We start from the raw sequence: 23,323 nt of genomic DNA on the forward strand, positions 1-23,323 counted from the left end.
TGATACGAGCAGTACTCAAACTCGAAGGCCGACCGATCCATCTCTCTTCAACATGATACCGAACAGGACTCGATGATCGATTCCATTTCTCGCCGGTCTTATACGGAACAGGACTCGATTGGATTGTACTCGTATCAAATACATACTCGCATTTAACACTTACCTTAAACCTACTTCGAAAGCAGCATAATACATAATGGAAAGAGGATTAGAATATCAAATCAGACACACACTCGTACTCAACACGTCCCTTGAATCTATTTCGAAAGAAACATAGTACAGAGTGGAAAGAGGATTATAATATCATATCAATGGACAGGCATGTTTTCTGCTTCATGCCTTAAGGATTCAAACAATGCAGAAGACAGGTAACGCTCACCAGCGCTGGGGAAAACTACCTGGAAAAAAATAAAATAAAGAAGCTCAAGAATCCGGAAAACTAACAAACGACAGCTTTCAGCATTTCAAAAGCTTTTATATTTGTCGATCAGAGACGGCAAAACCAGTTAGCCAAAGCAAAAACATGGGCACTTTGCCCTTTGGGTTCTCAAACCTATCTCAAATATTCATGTTCGATTTGCGACTGAATACGTTGCTAAACATAGATATAAGTGTCAGATACTAGATATGTTCGAATTAAGGGCGTAATTTGAGAAAGGACTAATCAACAACAGCAGAAACTGTCACTAGGATTGCTCTCTATCGGCATTGATACCCGGATTTGGGGTTCAGAGTAAGTGTCAAATACGAGTATTCAAGTTTCCCAAGTTTTTTCATATATTTGAAGAATCATACTTTTTAAACCTTCAAACCCATGTTCAAGTATGTGTCGATATCCAACACTATTAGTTTAGAAACAATGAAGAGTCCGGTTTTTATCGATAACTATTATAATCTATAGGATATATGAACATGAAGAACAAGTGCAACTCACAACTATGAGTTTGCCAGTATTTTCTGGCCTCTTAGCCAACTTAATTGCTGCAGCAGCTGCAGCACCAGATGATATACCAACCTGTCAAGAATGATTCATTTGAGCAAATAAATAAGGAAAAAGTAAGAACAAGTGATCAAGATACTCGATTAACGAATAAGAACATACCAGCAAACCTTCTTTCAAGGCTAGCAGTTTAGCGGTTTCAATGGCTTCTTCACCAGATATCTAAGAAGTTATAACAGAGGGAAGTATAAATGTGTGGAATAGGAAACAACCATGCATCATATAGGCTAAACAATGGATTGGTGATCGATGCTTGCAATGGCAGATAGAATCAGTGGGAAAATGAATACTATCATCGTGATAGAAATGAAAAATAGTTAATTTTCCAGAAATCGAAGCCATTGCAAAGTTTCATTGAACAGTTTCTAGGAAACTACCATGGCCATTATACCGGATTATCGATGGATCAGATGATTGATGCTTGCCATGGAAAATGACACTGGTTCTTATAAAGAAAACAAGTACTATCATTGTGACAGAAACGAAAAATCCGAAATTGAAGCAATTGCAAAGTTTCCTAGAACTGTTTCTAGAACATACCATGCATCATATAGGATAAACAATGGATTAGATGAGTGATGCTTATCCATTCACCAAAGCAAATAGTATCATCGAGACAGAAGTGAAATTTCCTTGATCTTTCAGAAATTGAATCAATTGCTAAGTTTCCATGAACCAGTTTTAGGACACTATTATGATATCGTACAGGATAATCAATGGATTAGATGGTTGATGATTGCTTAGGAAAATAAAACCAGTTTTTGTAAGGAAACTATCCTCATGACAGACATGAAAAATCGTTATTTTTTTAGAACTCAAACCAACTGCATAATTTCTTAGAACTGTTTCTGTGAAACTATCATGGGCCATCATACAAGATAATCAACGGATCAGACAACTGATGCTATTATATGGAAAAGGAAATCGGTTCATATACGGAAAACAGATACTATTATTGTGTCGGAAACGGAGATTCATTGATTTTTCGAAAACCAAGCCAATTGCAAAGTTTCCTAGAACTGTTTCTAGGCTTGGAAGGTAACACAAGCTCGTTTTGGAGAGTTACCTGGACAACTTCATCAAGGAGGCCAACATCTAAAACATTAGGGATGATACCGGCACCGATCCCTTGGATCAAATGAGGGCCTTTGACATCCATCACACAGACAATGTCATGAAGAAAATAGTTAAGTACTGGATATTGCACGAATTACAGATCAAATTAACTTGATGGATATTGAGCTTTATAATTTTGAAACAACATTGAATCCAATAATATATATAAAAAAAAGTTGACAATGGAAGTAAAAGGAAAAATAAGAATGAAAGGTGAAAGGAACTCAAAAAACTAACCAGGTTTTCCACCATTCAAAACTGCACTTTCAACAGGTTCCACGCCGTAGATCTATTTGTTTGATAAAATAAGAAACGTTCTTATTAAACCCTAAATCCTTAACCTTAACATTACAACAAGAACATTGCCTCCTTGTCTGAATTTCGATCTCAAACAGGGAACAAACCTTGATCTCTGAGTTTTTCTCTTTGAGGAATTTCCCTGCTCCAGTGACTGTACCACCAGTCCCTATGCCTGCAACAAGTACATCAACTTTCCCTTCCGAGTCTCTCCATATCTCCGGACCAGTGGTTTCATAATGAATCTTAAACAAGAATTCGTTCTTTTAAATATTAGCTGATGGAACATTAGAATTGCAATAACAGTAAAGATTCTACCTGTGGATTGGAAGGGTTTTCAAACTGTCGTAGCATGTAACCGTTAGGCGTGTTCTTCAATATCTCCTCAGCCTTATCCGATGACCCTTTAAAGCCCTTGGCAGGGTCTGTGAGGACTACCTCAGCTCCCAAAGCTAGAAGAACGATTCTCCTCTCAGTGCTCATATAAGCTGGCATTGTGACAATAACTTTATAACCTCTGGCTGCCCCAATGAAAGCCATTGCAATGCCGGTATTACCACTGGTAGTGTCGATAAGGACACTCTGTAGCCAATATTATGTCGATATGCAAAGTAAATGGAAACTTTTTTAGCTTAAATGTTCCATAGCTCAAATGGGAATTTTGGTCTTTCAAAAACAATCTGAAGTTTAAATGTTCTTGGATCTAAATCTCTTCTTGTTTAAGTTATCAAACAATCACTTCATATGCATTAATCCGAAAGCTAAACCATTCGAATACGGTACCATACCTTCCCTGGTGCAATCAAGCCCTTTTCTTCTGCATCTTTAATCATACTGTATGCAATTCTGCGGATTGATACACAAGGATCAAAACTATTAATTTACAGGTAACGGTTTGCAAGATGCAGTGAAGAATGTAGAAACAAATGTAATTAAAAAGCATATGCCTGTCTTTAACACTGCAGCAAGGTTCCATCAACTCGAGCTTGGCAGCAATTCGAGCTCTGCAACCATGGACGATATTGTTCAGATATACCATAGGCGTATCACCTATTAACTGCATAAGCCACAAGGAGATTAAAACAAGTTGCAGAAGACTAATGGCAACATCAATACTTAAATGATTCAAAGAATAAACATTACTTCAGTTACATCTTTCTTGATTGCACATTTGTCCTCCATGATGGGTTCTCAGAATTCCTTCAATTTTAATAAAAAAGAAGGGCAATTTAACTAAGAAGAGAGTCAGAGACTAAGTGAGCATAATAAAGCTTTGAACTTACCAAGAAGGTCTTGGAAAAAGAGAGTTAGGTGAAGAAAATGGCATTAAATAAATAATTTAGAAAAAGCTCGTCAGAAAAACTGAACTTTGAAAGTCAAGAAGACGAGGTCAAGGAGATCAAGAGTGGGGTGGACCGGCCCCAACGGCGTCGTTTAAGAAACAATAAAACGTATTGGAGAAAACTACTAAAACTATCCAATTCGTTCTGGTCCTGGTGAAATCTTACTAAAATATGTTGGTGCCACCCTAATTGCAGCACAGCAACAAGTCAAGATTGATACATTCCAGCAAACAAAACAAGTAGGGAAAAAAAAGCCTTAATATAAAAATAAGTCCCTAAATTTTGTTTTGAAAAATTGTTTTAGTGCTTAAAGAAAGTTTTGTTAAAAATAGGTGTTTAACGTTTTCATCAAGAAGTTTTAAGTGTCTGGACCGTAATGACCATTAAGTAACATGTGTCACATTTTTTTATAATTTTGACAATTTATTTTAAAAATATTTTTATTATATATAAAAAACCCAAACACAGCCCGCGTCTCTCTCTCTCCCCCCTTCTCCTTTTCATGGTCGTCGGTCGGTCATCCGTGACCGTCACTGCCATCTTCATCGGCACTGGCATCGACCTTTGATCAAACTTTCGTTGGCCTTTCGTCGTAAAGTGTCACAGTGTGCCGTAGAGAAGCGTTTAAAGATTCGTCAGATTTTAAGTCATTGTCACTGTTCTTTGTTAATTCCGGCAGATCTCGTTGTCCATGAGTCACACTGCCACCACCATTCAAAATACCGTATAATTTCGATCAAAACTCAAGTGTTCGACGATAGTTGGCAATGAGAGTTGAAATGATATTTTAGTTTTTTTAGATTTTTTCTATAATTTCATTAAAAAGTTATGTTTTTTATAAATAAATTAAGTTTTTTTAAATAATTTTTTTATTATTAAAAATTTTAAAAATATTTAGGGAAAAAAGGGAATACCTGTTACTGTACCACCACGGGCGGATGCACTAAGTCCTTTAGGATCAAGTGCATCTCATTATTTAGGAAAAAAAGTGAAATTTAATATAATATGTTAAAGAAAAATTGAAAAAATAACTTTTTTTTGTACCCTATTATTTTTAAGAATTTTTTTTTTTAAATTTTAGACCCCATTTATAAATTTCTGAATTCACCACTGTTTACCACGAGTCCCTATACTTGTAACCAGTGCATGTTAATCTTCCCTTCCGAGACTTCCCATATCTCCGTTTCCTAATAAATCTTAACCTACGACAGTTTGAATACAAAACCTTTCATTTTATTTATGGTCATCGTTACGGGTATAAAAATATGGTCGTCCAACAAGTTTTAAAATATTGTCAATGAAGATTTGATCAACAAGTTTAAAGTGTTACAATATTAAGTGTTTAAATTTGAATGTCATCATATTTAAATACGAGTTTTCAAGTAAGATTATTTGGGTTTATTTTCTACTACATGTGGTACCATATAATTAATTTTATATAATAACATGAAAGATTCATAGTTGTAACTTTTAAAAAAGTTTAAATATTCAAAAAGTCAGGATCCAAATTGCATATCGAAGCCAAAGTCAAGGGGGCCAAAAGGTATATTAACCCAATAATTAAATATATTCATATGAGATAACGTATCTGACATTTATTTTAAATCCCGAAAACATAGAGCACAAGTACAAAGAAAAATAAATAAAGGCAGGAGTTCATATTGCGGGAAAAAAATTGCAAATGGAGATGATAATGGCATCAATGGATGGGCATGTTCTCTGCTTCATGCCTAATGGATTCAAACAATGCAGACGACAAGTAACGCTCACCCGCGCTGGGGAAAACTACCTGTAAATATATAAAAGAGAGAGAGAGAGAATCTCAAAAATCAGTGATTCAAAACCTATCTCAGCTTTGCATATTCGCACATAGATGAATAAAGTATATCGGTGTTTAACATTCGTGCTTAATTATGTTATGGAGTCTAGTATATAAATTTGGATACATGTATACATTTGACATAATCGGATTATTGAAGGGTCATAGATCGTATTTATGTCCGATATGCAAGTGTATAGAAACGTTGGATTGCAGTGAAGGATTACGTTTAAGTATTCGTTGATATCGAACGCTAATAGTTCAAGAAAAATGAAGAATCGGAGAATTATTATAGCCTATAGGATATATATATATATCTGGACTTAAAGAAAGGGAATGCGACTCACAACTATGAGTTTGCCTGCATTTTCTGGCCTCTTTGCCACCTTAATTGCAGCTGCTGTAGCCGCACCAGATGATATTCCAACCTGTCAAGATCTATTCATTTGAGCAAACAAGGGAAAAACAAGAACAAGTAATCGAGACAGTTTGTAAGTATCGATTAACGAATACGAACATACCAGCAAACCTTCTTTCAGGGCTATCAGTTTAGCAGTTTCAATAGCTTCGTCACTCGATACCTAACAAGATATGACAGAAGAAAGTATAAATATGTGGACTAGGAAACTACCCTGCATCATATAGGACGTAAACAATGGACCAGATTATTGATAGTTGTGATGTCGGATGAATTCGGTTCTAAAAAGGAAAAAGAATACAATCATCGTGACAGAACCGGAACATAATCTCCGAAAAACCGAAACCATTGTGAAGTTTCCTAGAATCGGTTCTAGGAAACTACATGGCATCATACAGTATAAGAAATCAAGGGGGTAAAGCACATTCGGATACTTGTGACAAACAAGTACGACAGCAATGCTCGACTTACCTGGATAACTTCATCGAGAAGGCCAACATCCAAAACATCAGGGATGATACCGGCACCAATTCCTTGGATCAGATGAGGGCCTTTTAACATGCATTACACAGGCAATGGCATGAAAGAAACAGTCAATAACGAACTTTATAGTTTTGAAACAACATTAAATCGAATAATATCGCAAGAAGTTTGGAATGGCAATAAAAGGAAAAAAGAAGAGTTAAGGGTTAAGGGTGAAGGGTGAAAGGAACTTGAAACTCTTACCGGGTTTTCCGCCGTTCAAGACTGCACTTTCGACCGGTTCAATTCCATATACCTATATGTAGACAAAAGAAGAAAATGTTCTGATTAACTTACCAAAAAAGAATATTTTATCTCTGTTTGAATTTCAATCTCAAATGGGGAACAAACCTTGAACCCTGATTTTTTCTCTTTGAGGAACCTCCCTGCACCTGTTACAGTACCACCAGTCCCTATGCCTGCAACCAGCACATCAACTTGCCCTCCTGAGTCTTTCCATATCTCCGGACCGGTGGTCTCGTAATGAATCTTAAACAAGGAATTCATTACTTCTTTGAAACATCACCTGATGAAACATTAGAAATGTTATAACAGCAAAGATTCTACCTGTGGATTAGAAGGGTTTTCAAATTGCTGTAGCATGTGACCATTAGGTGTGTTTTTCAGTATCTCCTCAGCCTTGTCGAATATCCCCTTAATGCCCTTGGCTTTGTCCGTGAGGCATACCTCAGCTCCGAAAGCTCGAAGAACGATTATCCTTTCAATGCTCACATAAGATGGCATTATGACAATAACTTTATAACCCCTGGCAGCCCCAATGAAAGCCAATCCGATGCCAGTATTACCGCTCGTAGGCTCGATGAGGACACTCTTTACCCAATATTGTTTCGATATGTGCAGAACAAATGGTAATTTTGTTAGTTTAAATGTTCCATATCTGGACAATTCCATGTGGAAAATAGTACTCGTTTGATCAAACAAACACACCGCAGAGCATCTTTAAATATAGTACTTACCTTCCCAGGTGTAATTAAGCCCTTATCTTCTGCATCTTTAATCATACTGTAGGCTATCCTGCAGATTGATAAGCAATGACCATAGGTGTTAATTTGCGAGTAACACTTCACCGAGACGCTGCGAAGAAGAATAGGCAAATCAAATGTTAACAAAAGGGCTTATGCCTGTCTTTAACACTGGAGCAAGGTTCCATGATCTCAAGCTTGGCAGCGATTCGAGCTCCGCAGCCATCAACGATATGGTTCAGATATACCATAGGCGTATTACATATTAACTGCATAAGCCACAAGGAAATTAAAACAAGTTGCAGAAGACTAATGGCAACATCAACACTACAGTGATTGAGAGAATAAACATTACTTCAGTAACATCTTTCTTGATGGAACATTTGTCCTCCATGACTGATTCTCAGAATTTCTGCAATTTAACAAAGGAAAACAAGTGGGGTTTACTGCAAAAATCCAAGCTTCTGAACTGTTTATAAAGGCATAAAGCGGTCCAGTAAAGACAAGAATTGGAGACGTCATCAAACGTGTAATGAAAATAGAAAATAACAAAACCACACCCAACAATATCAAAGAATCGAAGAACAAACAAATAGTAGGTGGGGGTATCTTAGGATATTTCAACAACAAACAAGAAGAAAAATAAAATAAAATAAGACAGTAGATTATACTAAAAAAACAAGAGCCACAAAGCCTTTGGATATTTCAATAAGAAACAAGTGGGCCAGTTGTGCATTGATAACTCAAAAAATTAGTAAATTAAAATAACTCCAAAATCTTTGATTTTAAATTACAATAACTCCCATTACACTTTGTCTTGAAATAAGAAACTTTTGATCACATATATATAATCTTGTTTTCGTTTCTCTGGATTACAGAGAATAATATTATTGAGATGGTTGGCATGCAATAACTGAATGATTGTGGTCCTTCCAGTCCTTGTCATCCACTCATCCTTATCACAACATTATTAGAAAAAGTCAAACTCATTTTAGAAAAATATTTCTCCATTTGCTGACGTGAAGTGACAAATTAGTGCAAAATTATCACAACATAATAAAAAAATCATGAAAGTAACACGAACTAAAAGAAAATTCTTGACGATTGTGGAAATTTGGAATTTGGCGACGGAGACTTGCCATGGAAATTTTGGCAGCAACTAGAGACTTTATTTAGTAGGCTAAGTAGCATTATAAATATAGGATTAAACTGTAGCATTTGGTGAATATAATACAAGTGAGCAAACAAAGTTCATGTAAATGAGAAAATAAGATCATATAATTCTACCGAGTTTATAAACTAATAACAAGTAATGTTGTAAAAAATATTTATATTTTGTACTCGTAATTTCTTCTTGTAATAATATTATGAGTTATAAATTAATATCATATGTATTCACTCTATTCTTTTAACAAAAATAAATAAATTTTAATTCAATATTAGAATTAATAAAAATAATCGATATATACATAGAAAAATCATACGCTCATTCGCATGTTGAAACTGATAGCTTTGGCGTTCCCCTTTATAATTTTTGCCGTGTAAGGCAAGTCTTACCTTTTGTTTTTTCAAACTGATATTGCATGGGAAGTTGCTTATTACGTGTAAATTGATCTCATAGAGAAATTTGAGCTAATATTTGGATTTATCTTATTCACTTGTAAATCAATCATAATAATTGAAATGGAAAAAGTCTTTATTTATATTTAAGTCCTTTTATAATTTGTAATGTCTTAATTAAACATAAATTTTATTATACAGTCATTATTTTTAAATACTAATTCAACTAAACTTTTATTTACTTGATGAATCAAGTCTTTTCAAAAATAAATCTTTTTTAAATTACAAAGAACATAAATAATATATTGTACAAAATGTATACATTTTATAAATTTATATGAATTTCAAATCTTGATTCGTGGCCCGTGACAATCAACACCAACCGGTGCCTCTCGGAAAACTTGCAGGCCAAAGCAGCGCCCATTGCAACTAGTTTTCTTGAGCTATGTAGCAATTTTTTATACTTTTTGTAAATTATATTTGTTTTAAATATAATTGTAATGTAATGTTATTTTAATAAAATTATATGTTTTTATTGATATACTATTTATAACTATATACTAATAATTTTAATACATTTGTTTTGTTACATTCATTTACTTTATTGATTTATATAATTTAATAAAAATATACTAAATAATAAAGATATACTAGAGAGAGACGTGCAACGTAATTTAATTATTAGTAATAAAAAATACAAATAATAGAAAAGAGAAGATAAAAATCTAAATAATAATGGAAAAATGAAAAACTTAATGTTGACACTGGGTTCTACCACAAAGCGTTAGTTCTTTCCTCATAAAAGAAAAAGATTCAGGTTTCTTTAGAATAATATCAACAGTGTTAATTCCAGAAAACAAATGTTTGAAGGGGAAAAGAAAATCTCATCTTTGAGTTCAATCTTGGCCTTTGCGGCATTGATTGAATTTGTTGTTAACATATTTTTGCTTGAATGCTCCGATGGAGATGAACTAGAAATTCAGAATACGATGGACCACCTTTCTGGTTCGCGTCTTCAACCAAATACGAGATGAACAATGCTCCTGGGAACAATTCATTCAACAAAACAAAGTTATAGTTTGATTCTCACTTGAAACTATTCTATACAATTTTGCAGCATATACCATTTGACATCTCAAGTAACTTTATCCATTAATTAGTTAATCAAAATTGTGTTGATGCTAAAGGTGTGAACAAGATACTTGTTCTCTAAGTTACTCGGGTTAAGTTCGAAAGAAGCTCGAATTTGGTTCAGTCATTGTTGAGCTTTGAGCTTGAACAACTAGAGCATTCATTGTGCCGCAATTCGAGTATTCTAGTGCTGGATCTAATCAGGCTGCAAGTCCAATTAAACTTTCTGTTTTTAATGACAATTGAAAATCTAAATTTGAACCCAGGCTCTAGCGTAAGTAATTAAATTTGAAATGAAAATCAAGCTCAATTTATGCTATGAAAAATAGCTTAATCGAGCTAACTTAAACAATTTGTTTTATACTTCAGATTGAGTTTGAGTTTTAAAAGTAAACAGCTTGGATTGAGCTCTTGAACCTCAAAATTTTACATACCTGATGCATCTTCTTTTCTGCACAAAGTCCATCTGCACAAGCAAGGGAAACGAGAAACATATATCATAACTTTATACAATGTTATCGATGGTAAAATGTTTCGAAGAAAAGTTCATCTATAAAATGATAGTGAAACCTTTTAACTTGAGATTAAGATATCTTGTTAATCTCAATTGTGGAACCTAAAACTTTCACAGTTCAAAGAATAAAAGCTACCAAAAAACAAATTTTCATACCGGAGGTAGGAGCAGCGTTGGCGCCTAATATCATTTACCACGTGATTCAGATTCTTGGACAATGGATTATCATATTGCTGCAATACAAACTGAGAAAAGAACATTTTGGTTATAAAACAGGTGTGCAATATGAATCTCAAAATCACACATGATTTTTTTTTCAGTGTGCAATATGATATTAGCGGTTTCTGAAAAATAAATTAAAACCAAATTTCATGTAGACAATTGCATATTTATGTATTACGTTGCACAATGGATCAAAGTTAATGCATAATTTTGATATTTATCCCAAGGCAAAACGAACTATGTACCTAGACCAAGGGTAGGGGATTCAGAATTTTGAGATGTATGGCAACCAAATGGATGTATATCCGATATACAGACATGATCACATATTCGCAAACAAGCTCGGTTTCTTTGAAAATTTAACTAGGACAAAAGTTCAAATCCTGCGCCCAACTTTATAATTTTGTTTGAAGGAAAACGTAAGGTGCAACTTATCTTTTTATCTTTTTTCTTCCAATTCTGATAAAATCAAGACATATTTAGATCATCGAAACATAATTACCTGGTTAGGTGTTTCTTCAACCGAAGAAAAACCGAATAGTTGTCTCAATATATTTGAATCCACCAAGCTTCCAATGTATATTAAGCCATCAACACCATTTTCAAGAAGATAAATGCCCTCCTCACTCACATATTCACTTGAAAGAGGAAGCATTTGAGGAATAACAGATTCAGTCCCTTCCTGTCAACAAACAAACAAGAAAACAAGCAAAAAGTTAGAAATGATGTCAAGATATTTTTGCAAAAAAGGAACCCTCCAAACCCAATAATAATGATAATAAAAGGCAGACCGGTTTATGGAGATCAAGGTTATGAACAGCAATCATCCGAGGAAGCACTAGGCAAACTGCCAAAGGAATAGAAATGTGGGACACATAATTGATCCAGAAAGACCGATCATCTATTCTCCCATCAGTTTTCAGTCCAGTACTTTTAGTTAGTCCTGAAAAGAATTAGCAAAAGAAGAAAACAGATTTATCAATCCCCAGCCTTAAGAGGTAATCCAACTGAATCTGTTGATTCCAAAGCAAGTTTTGACAGCTCAAAAAACCACCACTCACATACAAGCATTTTGAATGGTAAAATATCTAAAAGTTTAAAGAGAATTACCTTTAGGCACAAGGTCAGTTACTGAACAGTATGGATAAGAATAAATTAATATGTAGAGAGGAATTTACCAAGAGTATATAGAGGCAACAGCTTTAGTGCTTCAGGGAGAATTAACTGTCCAGATTTGGTTGCTGTAGTGCAAAATTTACGGTATGCGAACAATTTATTGATGCAAATATGTGTCACTTGTTCCCGCATTTGCAAGAGTGGAGTATAAGGTATTTCATTTGCAACTGAGGGCAAAGCAAGATGAGAATTAAACACATAGAGTTACTTTTCTTCCAGTGGAAATTTAATATCAGATGCCAGGAAATAAACAGCTTTTGGTAAAAAAAATTAAGCATATAAGAGAGAATTCTTTTATAATTTCTGTTTACAGCCTCGAATTCTTAATGAAAAATTATGGAGGAAAATATAGCAGTACTGAATAAACCAACTCAGAGTGGAAGATGGTGCAATTTACCTTGTTTCAAAGAACAAACAAATTGTGTTTCTAAGTCAATTGATCGGAACAAGTTAGTTAAGTTTCTTGTGCACGGCAGAGACAAAGTTGAAATCCGTATTCTTCTTTGACCGTACACAGTGGTATAAAGAAGAGCACACTAGGTAACAAAAGAATGGTAGAATTAGAGCATAAAAAAACATCATTCAATAAAAAAGTTAGTGCTACTGAAGACATTACGATAGAAGTTACTGATACCCAGCAATGAAAGTAGATGGTACCTGAAAAGCACACTCTGATCCATCCTGCAGTTTCTCATCATGTTTTAAAGTTACCATTATGGTTTTGTCGGAGTCTATCTGCATAAAAACAAGTAGCATAAATTGATTAAAAAAGCAGAGTAAGGATAGAAGAAAACATCGAACCAAGAAGAAGAAACCAATCAGCATAAGATCAGAGTATGGATCAGGGATTATATTTTTAAATGAGCAAGCCGCCAAAGTTAGAGGGAGAAAACTAGAAATAGGACTGGTTGTAGGAAAAAATAATAAATACCAAACGTAAACCAATTAAAGCAACAAAAAAAAACTACCTCATTAATGACTTAATCAAAATTACCCTTGTTCATCCCAACCAAAAATTAGAAGAATGCATAATAATCTCTCTAAAAATGTACGGATATTCTTCGCTATAACTGTCTAATAATCAGTAAACAGCTTAAACAGGTCATTGTTAACTCTCTAGCGGTCCATAAATCAGTTTGTCAAACAAGGTCAATCTTCAATGAGAACAACGCATCAACGAAATTGATTGAAAAGCACACACCCCTGGTAGATCAACATCCGTCGGAATGCGTTTGCAAAAGTTCCCATGGTATTCTTTCACATCAATACCCTACAGAAATGAAAACAAAATAAACATTCCAGTATACAGCATCATATGAAACATGATATGGATTATATCAGAGCAGGTTTTGGCCTCCCAGAGTGATACCTGGCTGCATCTCACACGCATCACGGCCTCGAAACCTTGTGGCCTTGTAATATTCCATCTAAGATCATTGTAAAGTTTTACTGGATCAGAAATGGATGAGAAAGGGTAATAGTAATAAACCTGAAAAAGAGTGAAAAAACAAAGTGAATTTAAAAGACAAAGAAGAGCAAGGAAAATAAGAAAATAAGTGTGAGCAAGCAGGCAAAATTTTTGTGCCCGAGATACATTTTAGCAAATGACCTCATTATTTATAATAAAAGGAAGGAAATAAACAAAGAAAACAAAGCAACATAAAAGCTTATTATTGCACTTCATAGTCTCGATTTTCAAATTATAGCAATCTTCCAATGCATTTCACATGTTTTGACAGAGACAGAAGATCTCGCAAGCTCCAATACAAGAGCTAATAATTTGCAGCATATTACTAGGTAATAGAACATAAGAATCAGAGAATCTCATTACCTGCCCTCCTGTAGTTCCTGGGATAACATAGATAGAAGCAATGTCAACATAAGCCTGGGTAGTGATAAATACGTCCACGCAGACCTGGTATTTGTGAAATTCAAACAATTTGATAAGATACAGTTCTTTGTAGAAACAAATGAATGCCCAGAGGATGAATTTTTAACCATATACCATGGAGAAAAGAAATTATTGAAAAGTTCACCTGGCACTCGGCAAATTCAATTGCCAATGTCTTCAAAGCTATGTCTGCAGGTTGGAGTAGTTTATGAGGCTCCTAAAATCCACAAAATAGCAGAACATTTAAAATCACTAGAGTAAAAAATCAAAAGATATGATATAGAATAAGTAAAAAGAAGTAACAATCAGTAAATTAAAACTTGGTAGGACAAAAGGGAATCAGAGTGACAGCACTAGTTAATAATAAAATGAACCAATACTGGACTACAAGCAAAAAAAAGAGCGGAATACAACATCCTACATTCTTAATTTACTTATGTTTCCCAGTTCCTACCAATTGCTCCTTTTCTTTTCCTTTTAATTCTTTTGTCTAACATAAAGACGTCAAATTTGTACGCTGGGTGTTAGAACTGGGAAACAATAAAACCCAAATTAAACCACTGAAAACGGGGTTACGTTAAACACTTGTCACTCAGAAAAGTAATACCTATCAATTGAAGAGCAAAAATGATTTGCAGCTTCAAAATCTCAGTAGTACCCATGGTTAATAGAGTTAAGATGAAAATATATGAGTACACAGTTTAACATATTTGAAGCAGACCTACAACAAAAGAATTATCTGGTAGAGCCTAATAACTCATCTTTTCGTACAAATTGTTCAAAATGTTTGCCAGAAGTACATTATGCTCTAATCTTCTTTCAGAAGGATTTTAGACTGGAGAACTTAAATATGATAAGAAAATCCTGGAACCAATTTCTTAAGTAGCACATATATGCATTCCCAGCAACAAAAATCACAACCTCAAGCATGCAGCAGAAGAACAAAACAGTAAAATCGTGAGGGAAAAAACAACTTATGAGATAATTACCTTATCTCCTGCAGAGATATTACCTCTTCCTTCAGCATCTCGTGCAGAAAGTGCAACCATGCCAACTGATGGTAGGACTGCTTATGGTACAGTCATTAGAAATACATTTCATTCAAATGCAACAAAAAATATCTAGTTATGCAAACAATACGCATATTCAAAATGAAATTTTGAAGTACACTAAAGCTAAATGCAAAGAGAAATCCACTTTGAGAATGTAAAGAATTATAAAATAAAGAGCCTCTCACTATGAAAATACATAAAAGAAAAATAAAGGCAAGTTTTGCATTTGAAGACCCTTTAAATTCCTATTTTTTTTCAAAATACAGTTAAAAAATACACTCAGACAATTTCAATCAACCCACTTCAAACTTGGAAAATAATATTTTGTGAAAGAATCTTCTGGTTAATCTTTAAAAAAAATAATATTGATCTGATTCAAGTGCTTCTTTCTGTACCTTTGTCTGTCACTGTAAACTGTTGAGTTGAACTTGTAGTATATATTCAGATAGGCTTAACATACAAATGTAAAAATATAGACTTGCCTGATTGAAATACTAAAAGTTTCCCTCCAGAACTCTTAATAGCCAAGAAAGCTGCCTGAAAAAGAAATGAATAGTATAAAATCTTTAACTCAAACTGAATCAGAAAATCCGTGCTTTTCCAACAGTTGGCTGATATTTATAAGAAAAGCAATAGCAAAGTTAAACAGAGTGTAATGAGATATTATCAAGTCAATTATGAATAGAATATCATAGTATAAAAGCTGAAAACTTAATATTTCATAATACAAAAGCACAAAAATCCTTTTAAGGAAAATAATATGGCATCTTTGGGCTACAATGAGATATTAGGAAGGGAATACCTTGATTGCCGCAACAAAAGCTGATTCGGCAGTTCTGTTGTCCTGAAACATGGTTGGAATGCTTTCCAGCAGTTGCTCTATATGTTGACGGCACTAAACCCAAATTCCCAGCAGTCAAATGTTACAGAAAGGCATTATTGAAAGCAACTCTAGATGAAAAATCAGTCAACTTATAAATAGTTCATTTTTAGTCTTATACTTAAGCACCAATAAAGCCATAAAAGGCATCACAGCCTTTGTGTTTCGGAAACATAAATATGAAAAACCAACCTCCGAAAGCTGAACAACAACATCAGTTTCAAGAGGAATATAAACATTATGCACATCTGGAACAATCAGCATCAATGGCTGCAATGTGAGTTGAAAGTTAAATTAGTCCAAAACTTTCTAAGTGTGACTAGGTAAAATACTTGCCAATGCAACAAAGCATTACAATCCAAGATGAATAGAGGGAAACCAAATCCAAAGACACTAATGAAATTTTGGTATAAACTCTACCGGTTTGAAACTTGTAAATCACAATACATGAAAATGAAGTACTCAATAGGCCTACCTACAACTTCCATATGCTACCATTCATCTAGAAATATTAAAAATAAATCTATGTATATTTTAAATTTTATCCAGAAGGAAAATGCAGAAATTTCTCATTTGAACTTTAGGGGGGGAGGAAAAGAATTTGACGGGTTGAAACTTGAAATATAGCAAACTTAGTGCAACTAAAACTAAATGTTACCTGTTGCAGTACGCGTTTCAAGTTGTAAAAATGTACAGTTGAGTCGAATGTTGCAATTCCCAACTTTGTCCGAGGACCTTCCTGCAATAATAGACACACCAAAACAATAGTTATCCAGCCTTCACACTGAATCAACACAAGATAGATCTTATAAATACTAACAAAAAAATCAGTGGATGATGAAGAGCCCAAATATAAGCAGGAATACCAGATACGTATTGCATTAACAATTTAGAGCTAAATTAGATGATGAACCTTACCTGCTACAAAATGGATTATACTATAAAAAAGTCCAATATACATCCAAGAGAAGGTCTTCTCCTCAGCAGAGAGTTTCTTTACACGCAATTAGAATGGTTGTGTACTCATTAGAAGATCAAAAGGCAAAATAGAGAATACAAAAAGGAGAATCACACCAGTATAGTACTCCCATGTGACGGAGAACAAAAAAATCCTAGTTGGGAAATTAACTTAACTATGACTCTATTTTACATTTTAAGAGTCTGATGTTAATATTTATGTTTATTTAGGTTATTTACATTATCTTATATTTAGTAGTAATTTAAATACCCTAGAATTTAGACTTCTAAGATTATAATTAGTACTTCATGTTTTACTAGTTCAGTCCTGAATACCCAAGTTGTAATAGTCTAAGGAGACTTTTGATTATTAAATTATTGGGATTTCAGAAAATTTGAGTATTGAGTTTCTTGTTCTACACCAATGTCAGTTCTAGTTGCCATTATGCAGCACAGATGCCAAAATGATATATTACTTGACACATTACAAATAAAGTCCATAAAGGCCTAAAGGGACATACTCTCAATTATTATAGTTCACCATTGAAGATGGTAACTTTCACAATACATCAGATTTATTCAACAATAGGATGAGAAACAGCAAGTCCGACAGTTATTATCCAACAAGATAAAGCTCGTTGCTTTCATAGAATCCTTTTACTTACTCTTAAATATGATCTATTTTATGTTCAATTTTTAATACAAACTGGGAGGATGCTATCAGTTCATGACTAGAGAAAGAAAGTTAAACTTCATGTTAACTGAAAGAGGTAGAAAAATATAAGAAAAGAAAAGAAAGAAGAAATGGTTTTTTTTATAAAAATTAGCTTGATTATTCTCCGTGCTTGCTAGGTATTATACTAATCGAAAGAGTATTTAACAAGGAAAACAACTCTAAGTTGGTCCTATTTTTATGCAAAACATAACTCTATTATAATCCCTAAAATATAGCCTAAAATAATGCGGAAAACATTAACATATATTCTAACACTTCATCTCTACAAAAGAATGCATAGTAATGAGTTCAGACAATTGCAGGACACCCAACCATATGACTTCTATCTGTGAATTATTCTCAACATTTTTTTCATAAAACCATCAACAAGATAAGAAAATGAAAAAGACTTTTGATTCTTTCCCTTGAACTTGGAGGAAACTACTTCCCTACCATTTTTCATGTTGACATAGATTCAACTCCACAATTTTTAGACTGTATAGCAGTCTTATAATCTTAAATAAGTTTATGAATGCTAGAGATACTGGGAACAAATTCAATCACGTTAATAAACACAGCCTAAAACTCACTGGAAGATCCGCAATGACTTGGCTGATTGCAGCACATGCTGCAGCAGTTGCACCGGTCTGTACTGCATTCCTGGAAACATCAATGAGAAAGAAATATACTGCAGGCATTGGATCTCGCATCTGAAAATTAAGATAAATGTAATAGAGAATTACATTGATTGAAGAACCAGAAAAATTAATAGGAGAAAAAGTATGAGAAGCAAAGGCGGTGTTATTATAAACACAAATTAAGTAGTAAATGTTACAACCATACACATGCTATACACAAAATCAAAAGCTTAAGTTAAAAAGAAAGGCTTTTTGAAAGCCATATAAGCATATGAGGGGTTAATGACACCATCACAAGATCAAAATAACATGGCTGGAAAAGTAAAATAGATATATAATGGAGCCAAAAGTCATGTTGATTTCGAGCGTGTCAAGCTTCATGGAGCGCATGGATAATTATCTATTGTTACACACTATAACAGATGGGAGAAGCCAAACTTATATAATAACTGAACTTAGAAAAAAATAGGTTAAAACTTAATTTCAGGTACTGTAGAGCCAGCAAGTTTAATTAATTAACTAACCATATATTCCTTAGTAGCAACAAATTCAACAGTTCCCCTACATAGCTCAGGCCTCTCGTGAGCATCTCTACGCCTACCATCTGGACCTAGATTGCATTGATACTCATGGGGAGTGGAACCAATAAATCCTAGAATAAAAAAGAGAAATGTTAAAACCAAATTTCAGAAGTTCAATTCCCAAAACAAGTGCAGCAGGAATAATATAGCAAAATCAACAAAGTAGTAATCCTAATATTATTGATACCTGTACATGACAAGACTCTTTACAAAAATCAATCTCTTTATTGCCGATAACAGCAGAAGATTTAAAATTGTTTAACTTTAGAAAGCAATATGTCTCAGGAATTATAAATTCTTGACCAAAAGAACGAAACAGAAGCAACATTCGATACTGACCACAAAAGTTGCAGATGAATTGCCTATCATGATCAGTAAACTTCATGAAAGGGTTTATGTAGCCTTTGCAACGAGAGCATCGAATTGGACCATGTTCACCAAAATCCACAACCTAGAATAAAAAAAGTTTAAATAGCAAAAATATATGTATATTTTCAACTGTTAATTTATTTAAAACTGTATAATTTTAAAGTTGGAGGTGATCCAAATTTGTTCCCTTGTTGTGAATCATAAACTCTTAATTCCTTTCAGTTTCTAACAAATTTTATATTTATTTGAAATAGTGCACTTAGGTTTTAGGAAACTTTGCAGCTTGGTACCAAGTGTATCATATTGCAGACTAACATTCTTTTCAGGCACCCTAGTCTGACAAGGTAACTTTTGCCAAAACTGAATCAATTTCTTGAAAACCATTTTTTATCAAAGAAAATAATTAAATGCTCTCATTCCCATTAAAAATTTTTGCTTCCTATAAATACAAAAATAATATATATTTAAAAAATGGATGAATTTTCAACCCCTTTTGGGTGGAAGAGGGTTTAATTGCAGAATTTTAGGGTTATGTAATACTTTAGGATATAGAAAGCATTCATGGCGAACAAGAAAGGTGGATATAATCACCCATGAGATAAGCCAACAACTAACAAGCAGGTTTATACAAACAGCAAATAGCCTAAAAGGAAGAAGTTCTTTCAGAGAAAAATGTGGAGGAGGTCCTCTCATGCACATGCATCCAAATTCACAGCATCAAGAAAATGTCAACAATTGATGACGGTGGGAAGTCTTTTCACTTAATACAACATCCCCTAGTTGTTCACCGATAAATTTTGTGTATCATATTTGTGCCATGATAATTCTCGTAAGAGAAATCAAATAATTGTTTTCACTTTGATCCTCTGAGGAATAAATAAAAAAGAAACCTGAGCCACAGAAAATACCATACATAGCACGTAAAATTTCACAAGAAATAATAAAATACCGGAATGGGCTCTTCATGTGGGTGAGGAAGGGCCAACGGCTGAACCATCAAGGCAAATTCCATACCGCAATTTGTTAAAAGGTCAGCAGTACAAGGAATCTGTCAAACATAATGAAGGAGATCAAGTTAGTGATAAAAATATTTGCATACAAAAGTCTTATTGAAAGAAGAAATTAATTGTCATTAATTTGACATCAGAAGTTTGACTGTAACCTGATGGATTGTGCATCTCATATAGCGGGGACTGCAGCTTCCAGTGTCTTTGACAATGTAATCACTAGTAGCAGGCTTTTCAAGGAAACAAAGTATCCATACCAGAATAACATCAATAGAATTCAAATTAAAGAAACAAGAATAGCAGAAATGGGGGGGGGGGGACGAATGTAATAAGAAAGAGAAAATAAAATAATACTCGACCAAATAAGTAGTAATAATAAGAAGAATTTTTTTTAAGTTTTGAGAGATCAGTGCAATACCGGAGGGGTATTGGCTTGATTGCCCTGATGAGTGTCATACTGAATTACAGATGAACTTGGAGTGGGCCTTGGAACTTGATTTGAATTAATCTTCCATGCGTCTTCCAGGCTAGAACCAGTTTGATCAATGGAAGGTAATACTTGGTTTGGTTGAGGTGGCGGCATTCCGAACATTCTATGTGGTTGAACAGAATCAGGTGCTGCTGTAGCTGGAGCCACCTAAAGACATTCAGAGGAGAAAAAGAAGAATTTTGTTCAAATAAGGAAGTGTCACTTTCATTTACAGCAAATACACACACCAGAAGATATCCTCAAATTCTTGAGGTTAAAAGAACAAGCAATGTAGTACCTACTCGTATAATATGCACCTTTATAAGCTTTTACCCAAGTTTAACATTGGAATACTTGTATATTAAAACGATGTGAAACGCCACTTCATTATCTTTCACAATAACCAGCAATGCAATGTAAAAAATAGTAACTGTCAATTCCATTATAGATCTCTGCCGAGTGGTGAAGCCCTGATAGTGCAGAAAGAAATATCTGACCAAGATTCTTTAAGTTAACCTATGTTGTTTGGACTCTTCATTTTTCTTGAAGCACCCATGTCTGACACATGAATATTCAAATACATGGAAAATTTTAGAAAAACCTAACAATATTTGTGCCGAGTACATAACCGTATCCAAAAGTCACATAAAAGTCCAAGTAACATAGAAGTTAACTGCTATTAAATTGGGTATATTTTACATCTATTGAACCACGGAACTGCACAATAGCACAATATTATATCCTAAACGGTTATTTTGCAACATCTTATGTTTCTACATTGCACTACTGCACCAACAAGCCCCAAATCTGTCACAATTAAAGCTATTAACTATCTATTTTAAAAGAGGAATTCATATATCCTCATTTTGCAAATTCTATATTTCCTTTATTATAAATCTGTTTTTGAATATACCACATAGACACACAACTTCTTGGCAACCAGCATGATATAAAGAAAATTCTATGTACTGATATAAGCCATGATAAAGTGCTCACCTGACTAGGTGCCCATGTCAATGTCCCAAAAGGAGCAGACAATGGAGCTGAAAATGGCAAAGCCGATTGCATAGGAGGACCTGGCCTACGACTCAGCTGAAGACTCCCAACAAAAGGCACCATACCAGAGGCCTGACCAGGAGGCCTACCAGCCACCATCATTGGTGGAGGCACCCCAGCAGGTGGACTATTTCTAATCGAACCACCAAAAGCACTTGGTCGACCTCCCAGTCCAGATGCACTTGAACCTCCTGGAGTGATTATAGGACCGCCACCCATTGAAGAAGGCAAAGACCCCGGAGGTGGTCTAGTCCCGAAAGGCAAAGGTTGTCCACCTGGTGGCCGAAATGGCCTGACTGAACCCATATTTGGAGGCACATTGTGTCCAGGAACAATCTCTGGAGGAGGTGCACCAGGGCGGGAAATTGGCTGTGAAGGAACTGAGGTAGAGGTAGTTGGTGGTGACCTTATATGCGAGGTAAGCGACGGAGATGTCATGTTCAGATTCAAATTCTGAAAATTATCTGGTAAAGAATCTGATTTTTGCTGCAAATTTGGATTATGAGTCTGAGGTGGGTGTTGCCTTGGTGCCCCTGGTGGCATAGGAGTTGTCATTCCCACCGTTCGTGTCTCGTTTTCAACCTTTTCTTCTCATAAAAAGGAAAAATTCAAATCGAAGCATTAACAAAACAATAAACAATATACATAAAAACAACGATATATTCTTTTATGCATTTTACATTTTTTTATTTATAATCACTACAATCCTCAATATGATAAACCTGAATTCATATCGTACATCATAATAAATAGAACAAAATTTAACAAACTTTTTTCATGCAATTATCATAAACATGATAAAATCAAACCAGAAAACTTACGCCAATCTAACGATACAAATGTCGCTCTGCTTCCTAGATTATCATAAAAAGAACATGCTCTATAGAATCATTTTCATTTTATTTACGAAATCAATACATGCAATTAATCTAAATGACACTGTTCTTAAGAGATTTTATTATTAATCCAAAATAAATAAAAATGAAAAGGATAAATTTATTGAACGGGAAAAATGAAGAGTAAAACCTGAGATTAAAGAGGATCAAAAGACTATTAACCTGTGATGATTAAGGTTTTAAATCTGGATTAATGTTGATTAGGGTTTTGAAAAAGAAAATTGAGGAAATGGATTAGGATTAGGGGATGAAAATTTTAATGGCGAAATGTTGCAGAAACAAAAGGCGCGTTTTTACTATTGTCTCAAGAGTGATCGGAAGTGACCGTACGAAATTATATATATATAGGGATCGTGCTACGTCATTTTCAAAATTGGAAGTATTCTAGCCATTTACATTGTGCCACGTAAGAATTTAGGCAATCATGTCCACGTCGTTTCTATAGGAGAGGGTGCCGAACCATTTATATTCTGCCACGTTAAAATTTACATGTCCACGTCACTTGTCTCCTTTTCAGCCTTACTTTTATTATCTTGAAATTATGTTTTTAAATTATCCTTTATAATGACATCCTTAATAAATGAATTGTTTTTATTTTTTTATGTCTTATGTTTAAGTGTCATAAATGTCAGGATATAAACGTTTAATGTAAAATAAATGAATGTATTTTTTAAAATATATATTGTTTTGTATCTATTTCAAATTAATATA

At 34.1% G+C, this 23,323-nt stretch overlaps 3 protein-coding genes across 7 annotated transcripts; all 3 read right to left on the bottom strand.

Annotated features, from left to right (window-relative positions):
- Positions 1 to 187: 187 nt before the first annotated feature.
- On the bottom strand, positions 188 to 8,008 carry LOC120162510 (bifunctional L-3-cyanoalanine synthase/cysteine synthase D1-like). Of its 3 annotated transcripts, none has more exons than XM_039172651.1 (11): positions 7,911 to 8,008; positions 3,557 to 3,635; positions 3,361 to 3,470; positions 3,202 to 3,259; positions 2,732 to 2,995; positions 2,521 to 2,658; positions 2,354 to 2,405; positions 2,067 to 2,146; positions 1,103 to 1,162; positions 935 to 1,015; positions 188 to 398 (listed from the first exon to the last, which is right to left on the bottom strand). In XM_039172651.1, the coding sequence occupies exons 2-11, from the start codon at positions 3,593 to 3,595 to the stop codon at positions 309 to 311; spliced, it is 972 nt and encodes a 323-aa protein (XP_039028582.1). In that variant the 5' UTR covers positions 3,596 to 3,635; positions 7,911 to 8,008; the 3' UTR covers positions 188 to 308. The 3 variants fall into 3 exon arrangements, with proteins under 3 accessions (XP_039028582.1, XP_039028583.1, XP_039028581.1); XM_039172650.1 differs by having other exon boundaries at positions 190 to 394; positions 931 to 1,015; XM_039172652.1 differs by lacking the exon at positions 7,911 to 8,008 and having other exon boundaries at positions 189 to 394; positions 931 to 1,015; positions 3,557 to 3,613.
- LOC120162508 (bifunctional L-3-cyanoalanine synthase/cysteine synthase D1-like) lies at positions 5,351 to 12,770 on the bottom strand. 2 transcript variants are annotated; one of them, XM_039172649.1, is made up of 11 exons: positions 12,759 to 12,770; positions 7,854 to 7,910; positions 7,658 to 7,767; positions 7,493 to 7,550; positions 7,083 to 7,346; positions 6,867 to 7,004; positions 6,720 to 6,771; positions 6,465 to 6,544; positions 6,097 to 6,156; positions 5,923 to 6,003; positions 5,351 to 5,545 (listed from the first exon to the last, which is right to left on the bottom strand). In XM_039172649.1, exons 2-11 carry the CDS (start codon positions 7,890 to 7,892, stop codon positions 5,456 to 5,458), a joined length of 972 nt encoding a protein of 323 aa, XP_039028580.1. In that variant the 5' UTR covers positions 7,893 to 7,910; positions 12,759 to 12,770; the 3' UTR covers positions 5,351 to 5,455. The 2 variants fall into 2 exon arrangements, with proteins under 2 accessions (XP_039028580.1, XP_039028579.1); XM_039172648.1 differs by lacking the exon at positions 12,759 to 12,770 and having other exon boundaries at positions 5,352 to 5,545; positions 7,854 to 7,983.
- LOC120162505 (protein transport protein Sec24-like At4g32640) lies at positions 9,818 to 22,910 on the bottom strand. 2 transcript variants are annotated; one of them, XM_039172645.1, is made up of 26 exons: positions 22,743 to 22,910; positions 21,657 to 22,298; positions 20,610 to 20,828; positions 20,347 to 20,421; positions 20,134 to 20,232; positions 19,155 to 19,266; positions 18,759 to 18,886; positions 18,187 to 18,306; positions 16,583 to 16,663; positions 16,117 to 16,194; positions 15,847 to 15,939; positions 15,527 to 15,581; positions 14,982 to 15,058; positions 14,138 to 14,209; positions 13,933 to 14,016; positions 13,471 to 13,590; positions 13,303 to 13,371; positions 12,759 to 12,836; positions 12,499 to 12,637; positions 12,104 to 12,268; positions 11,717 to 11,868; positions 11,428 to 11,607; positions 10,860 to 10,948; positions 10,624 to 10,655; positions 9,987 to 10,101; positions 9,818 to 9,926 (listed from the first exon to the last, which is right to left on the bottom strand). In XM_039172645.1, exons 2-25 carry the CDS (start codon positions 22,269 to 22,271, stop codon positions 9,992 to 9,994), a joined length of 3,042 nt encoding a protein of 1,013 aa, XP_039028576.1. In that variant the 5' UTR covers positions 22,272 to 22,298; positions 22,743 to 22,910; the 3' UTR covers positions 9,818 to 9,926; positions 9,987 to 9,991. The 2 variants fall into 2 exon arrangements, with proteins under 2 accessions (XP_039028576.1, XP_039028575.1); XM_039172644.1 differs by having other exon boundaries at positions 21,657 to 22,303.
- Between the last annotated feature and the right edge of the window lie 413 nt (positions 22,911 to 23,323).

This window comes from Hibiscus syriacus, unplaced genomic scaffold (genome assembly GCF_006381635.1).
Source record: "Hibiscus syriacus cultivar Baekdansim isolate YM2019G1 unplaced genomic scaffold, ASM638163v2 tig00111402_pilon, whole genome shotgun sequence".
In the NCBI taxonomy this organism is placed as follows: Eukaryota; Viridiplantae; Streptophyta; class Magnoliopsida; order Malvales; family Malvaceae; genus Hibiscus; species Hibiscus syriacus.

Bases quoted from the DNA above. Each gene is read 5' to 3' on its own strand.
- LOC120162510 (XM_039172651.1), bottom strand. From the start codon at position 3,595: ATGGAGGACAAATGTGCAATCAAGAAAGATGTAACTGAA. The intron at 3,260-3,360 runs GCATATGCTTTT...ATCAATCCGCAG, and splicing joins TGCTGCAGTGTTAAAGACAG to AATTGCATACAGTATGATTA. The intron at 1,016-1,102 runs GTATGTTCTTAT...CATTCTTGACAG, and splicing joins CCTTGAAAGAAGGTTTGCTG to GTTGGTATATCATCTGGTGC.
- LOC120162508 (XM_039172649.1), bottom strand. From the start codon at position 7,892: ATGGAGGACAAATGTTCCATCAAGAAAGATGTTACTGAA. The intron at 7,551-7,657 runs GCATAAGCCCTT...ATCAATCTGCAG, and splicing joins TGCTCCAGTGTTAAAGACAG to GATAGCCTACAGTATGATTA. The intron at 6,545-6,719 runs GTAAGAGTTTCA...GCATGTTAAAAG, and splicing joins CTTGAACGGCGGAAAACCCG to GCCCTCATCTGATCCAAGGA.
- LOC120162505 (XM_039172645.1), bottom strand. From the start codon at position 22,271: ATGACAACTCCTATGCCACCAGGGGCACCAAGGCAACACCCACCTCAG. The intron at 20,422-20,609 runs GTATTGCACTGA...TTCCTTGAAAAG, and splicing joins ATCAAGCCAATACCCCTCCG to CCTGCTACTAGTGATTACAT. The intron at 20,233-20,346 runs GTTACAGTCAAA...TATGTTTGACAG, and splicing joins TGAGATGCACAATCCATCAG to ATTCCTTGTACTGCTGACCT.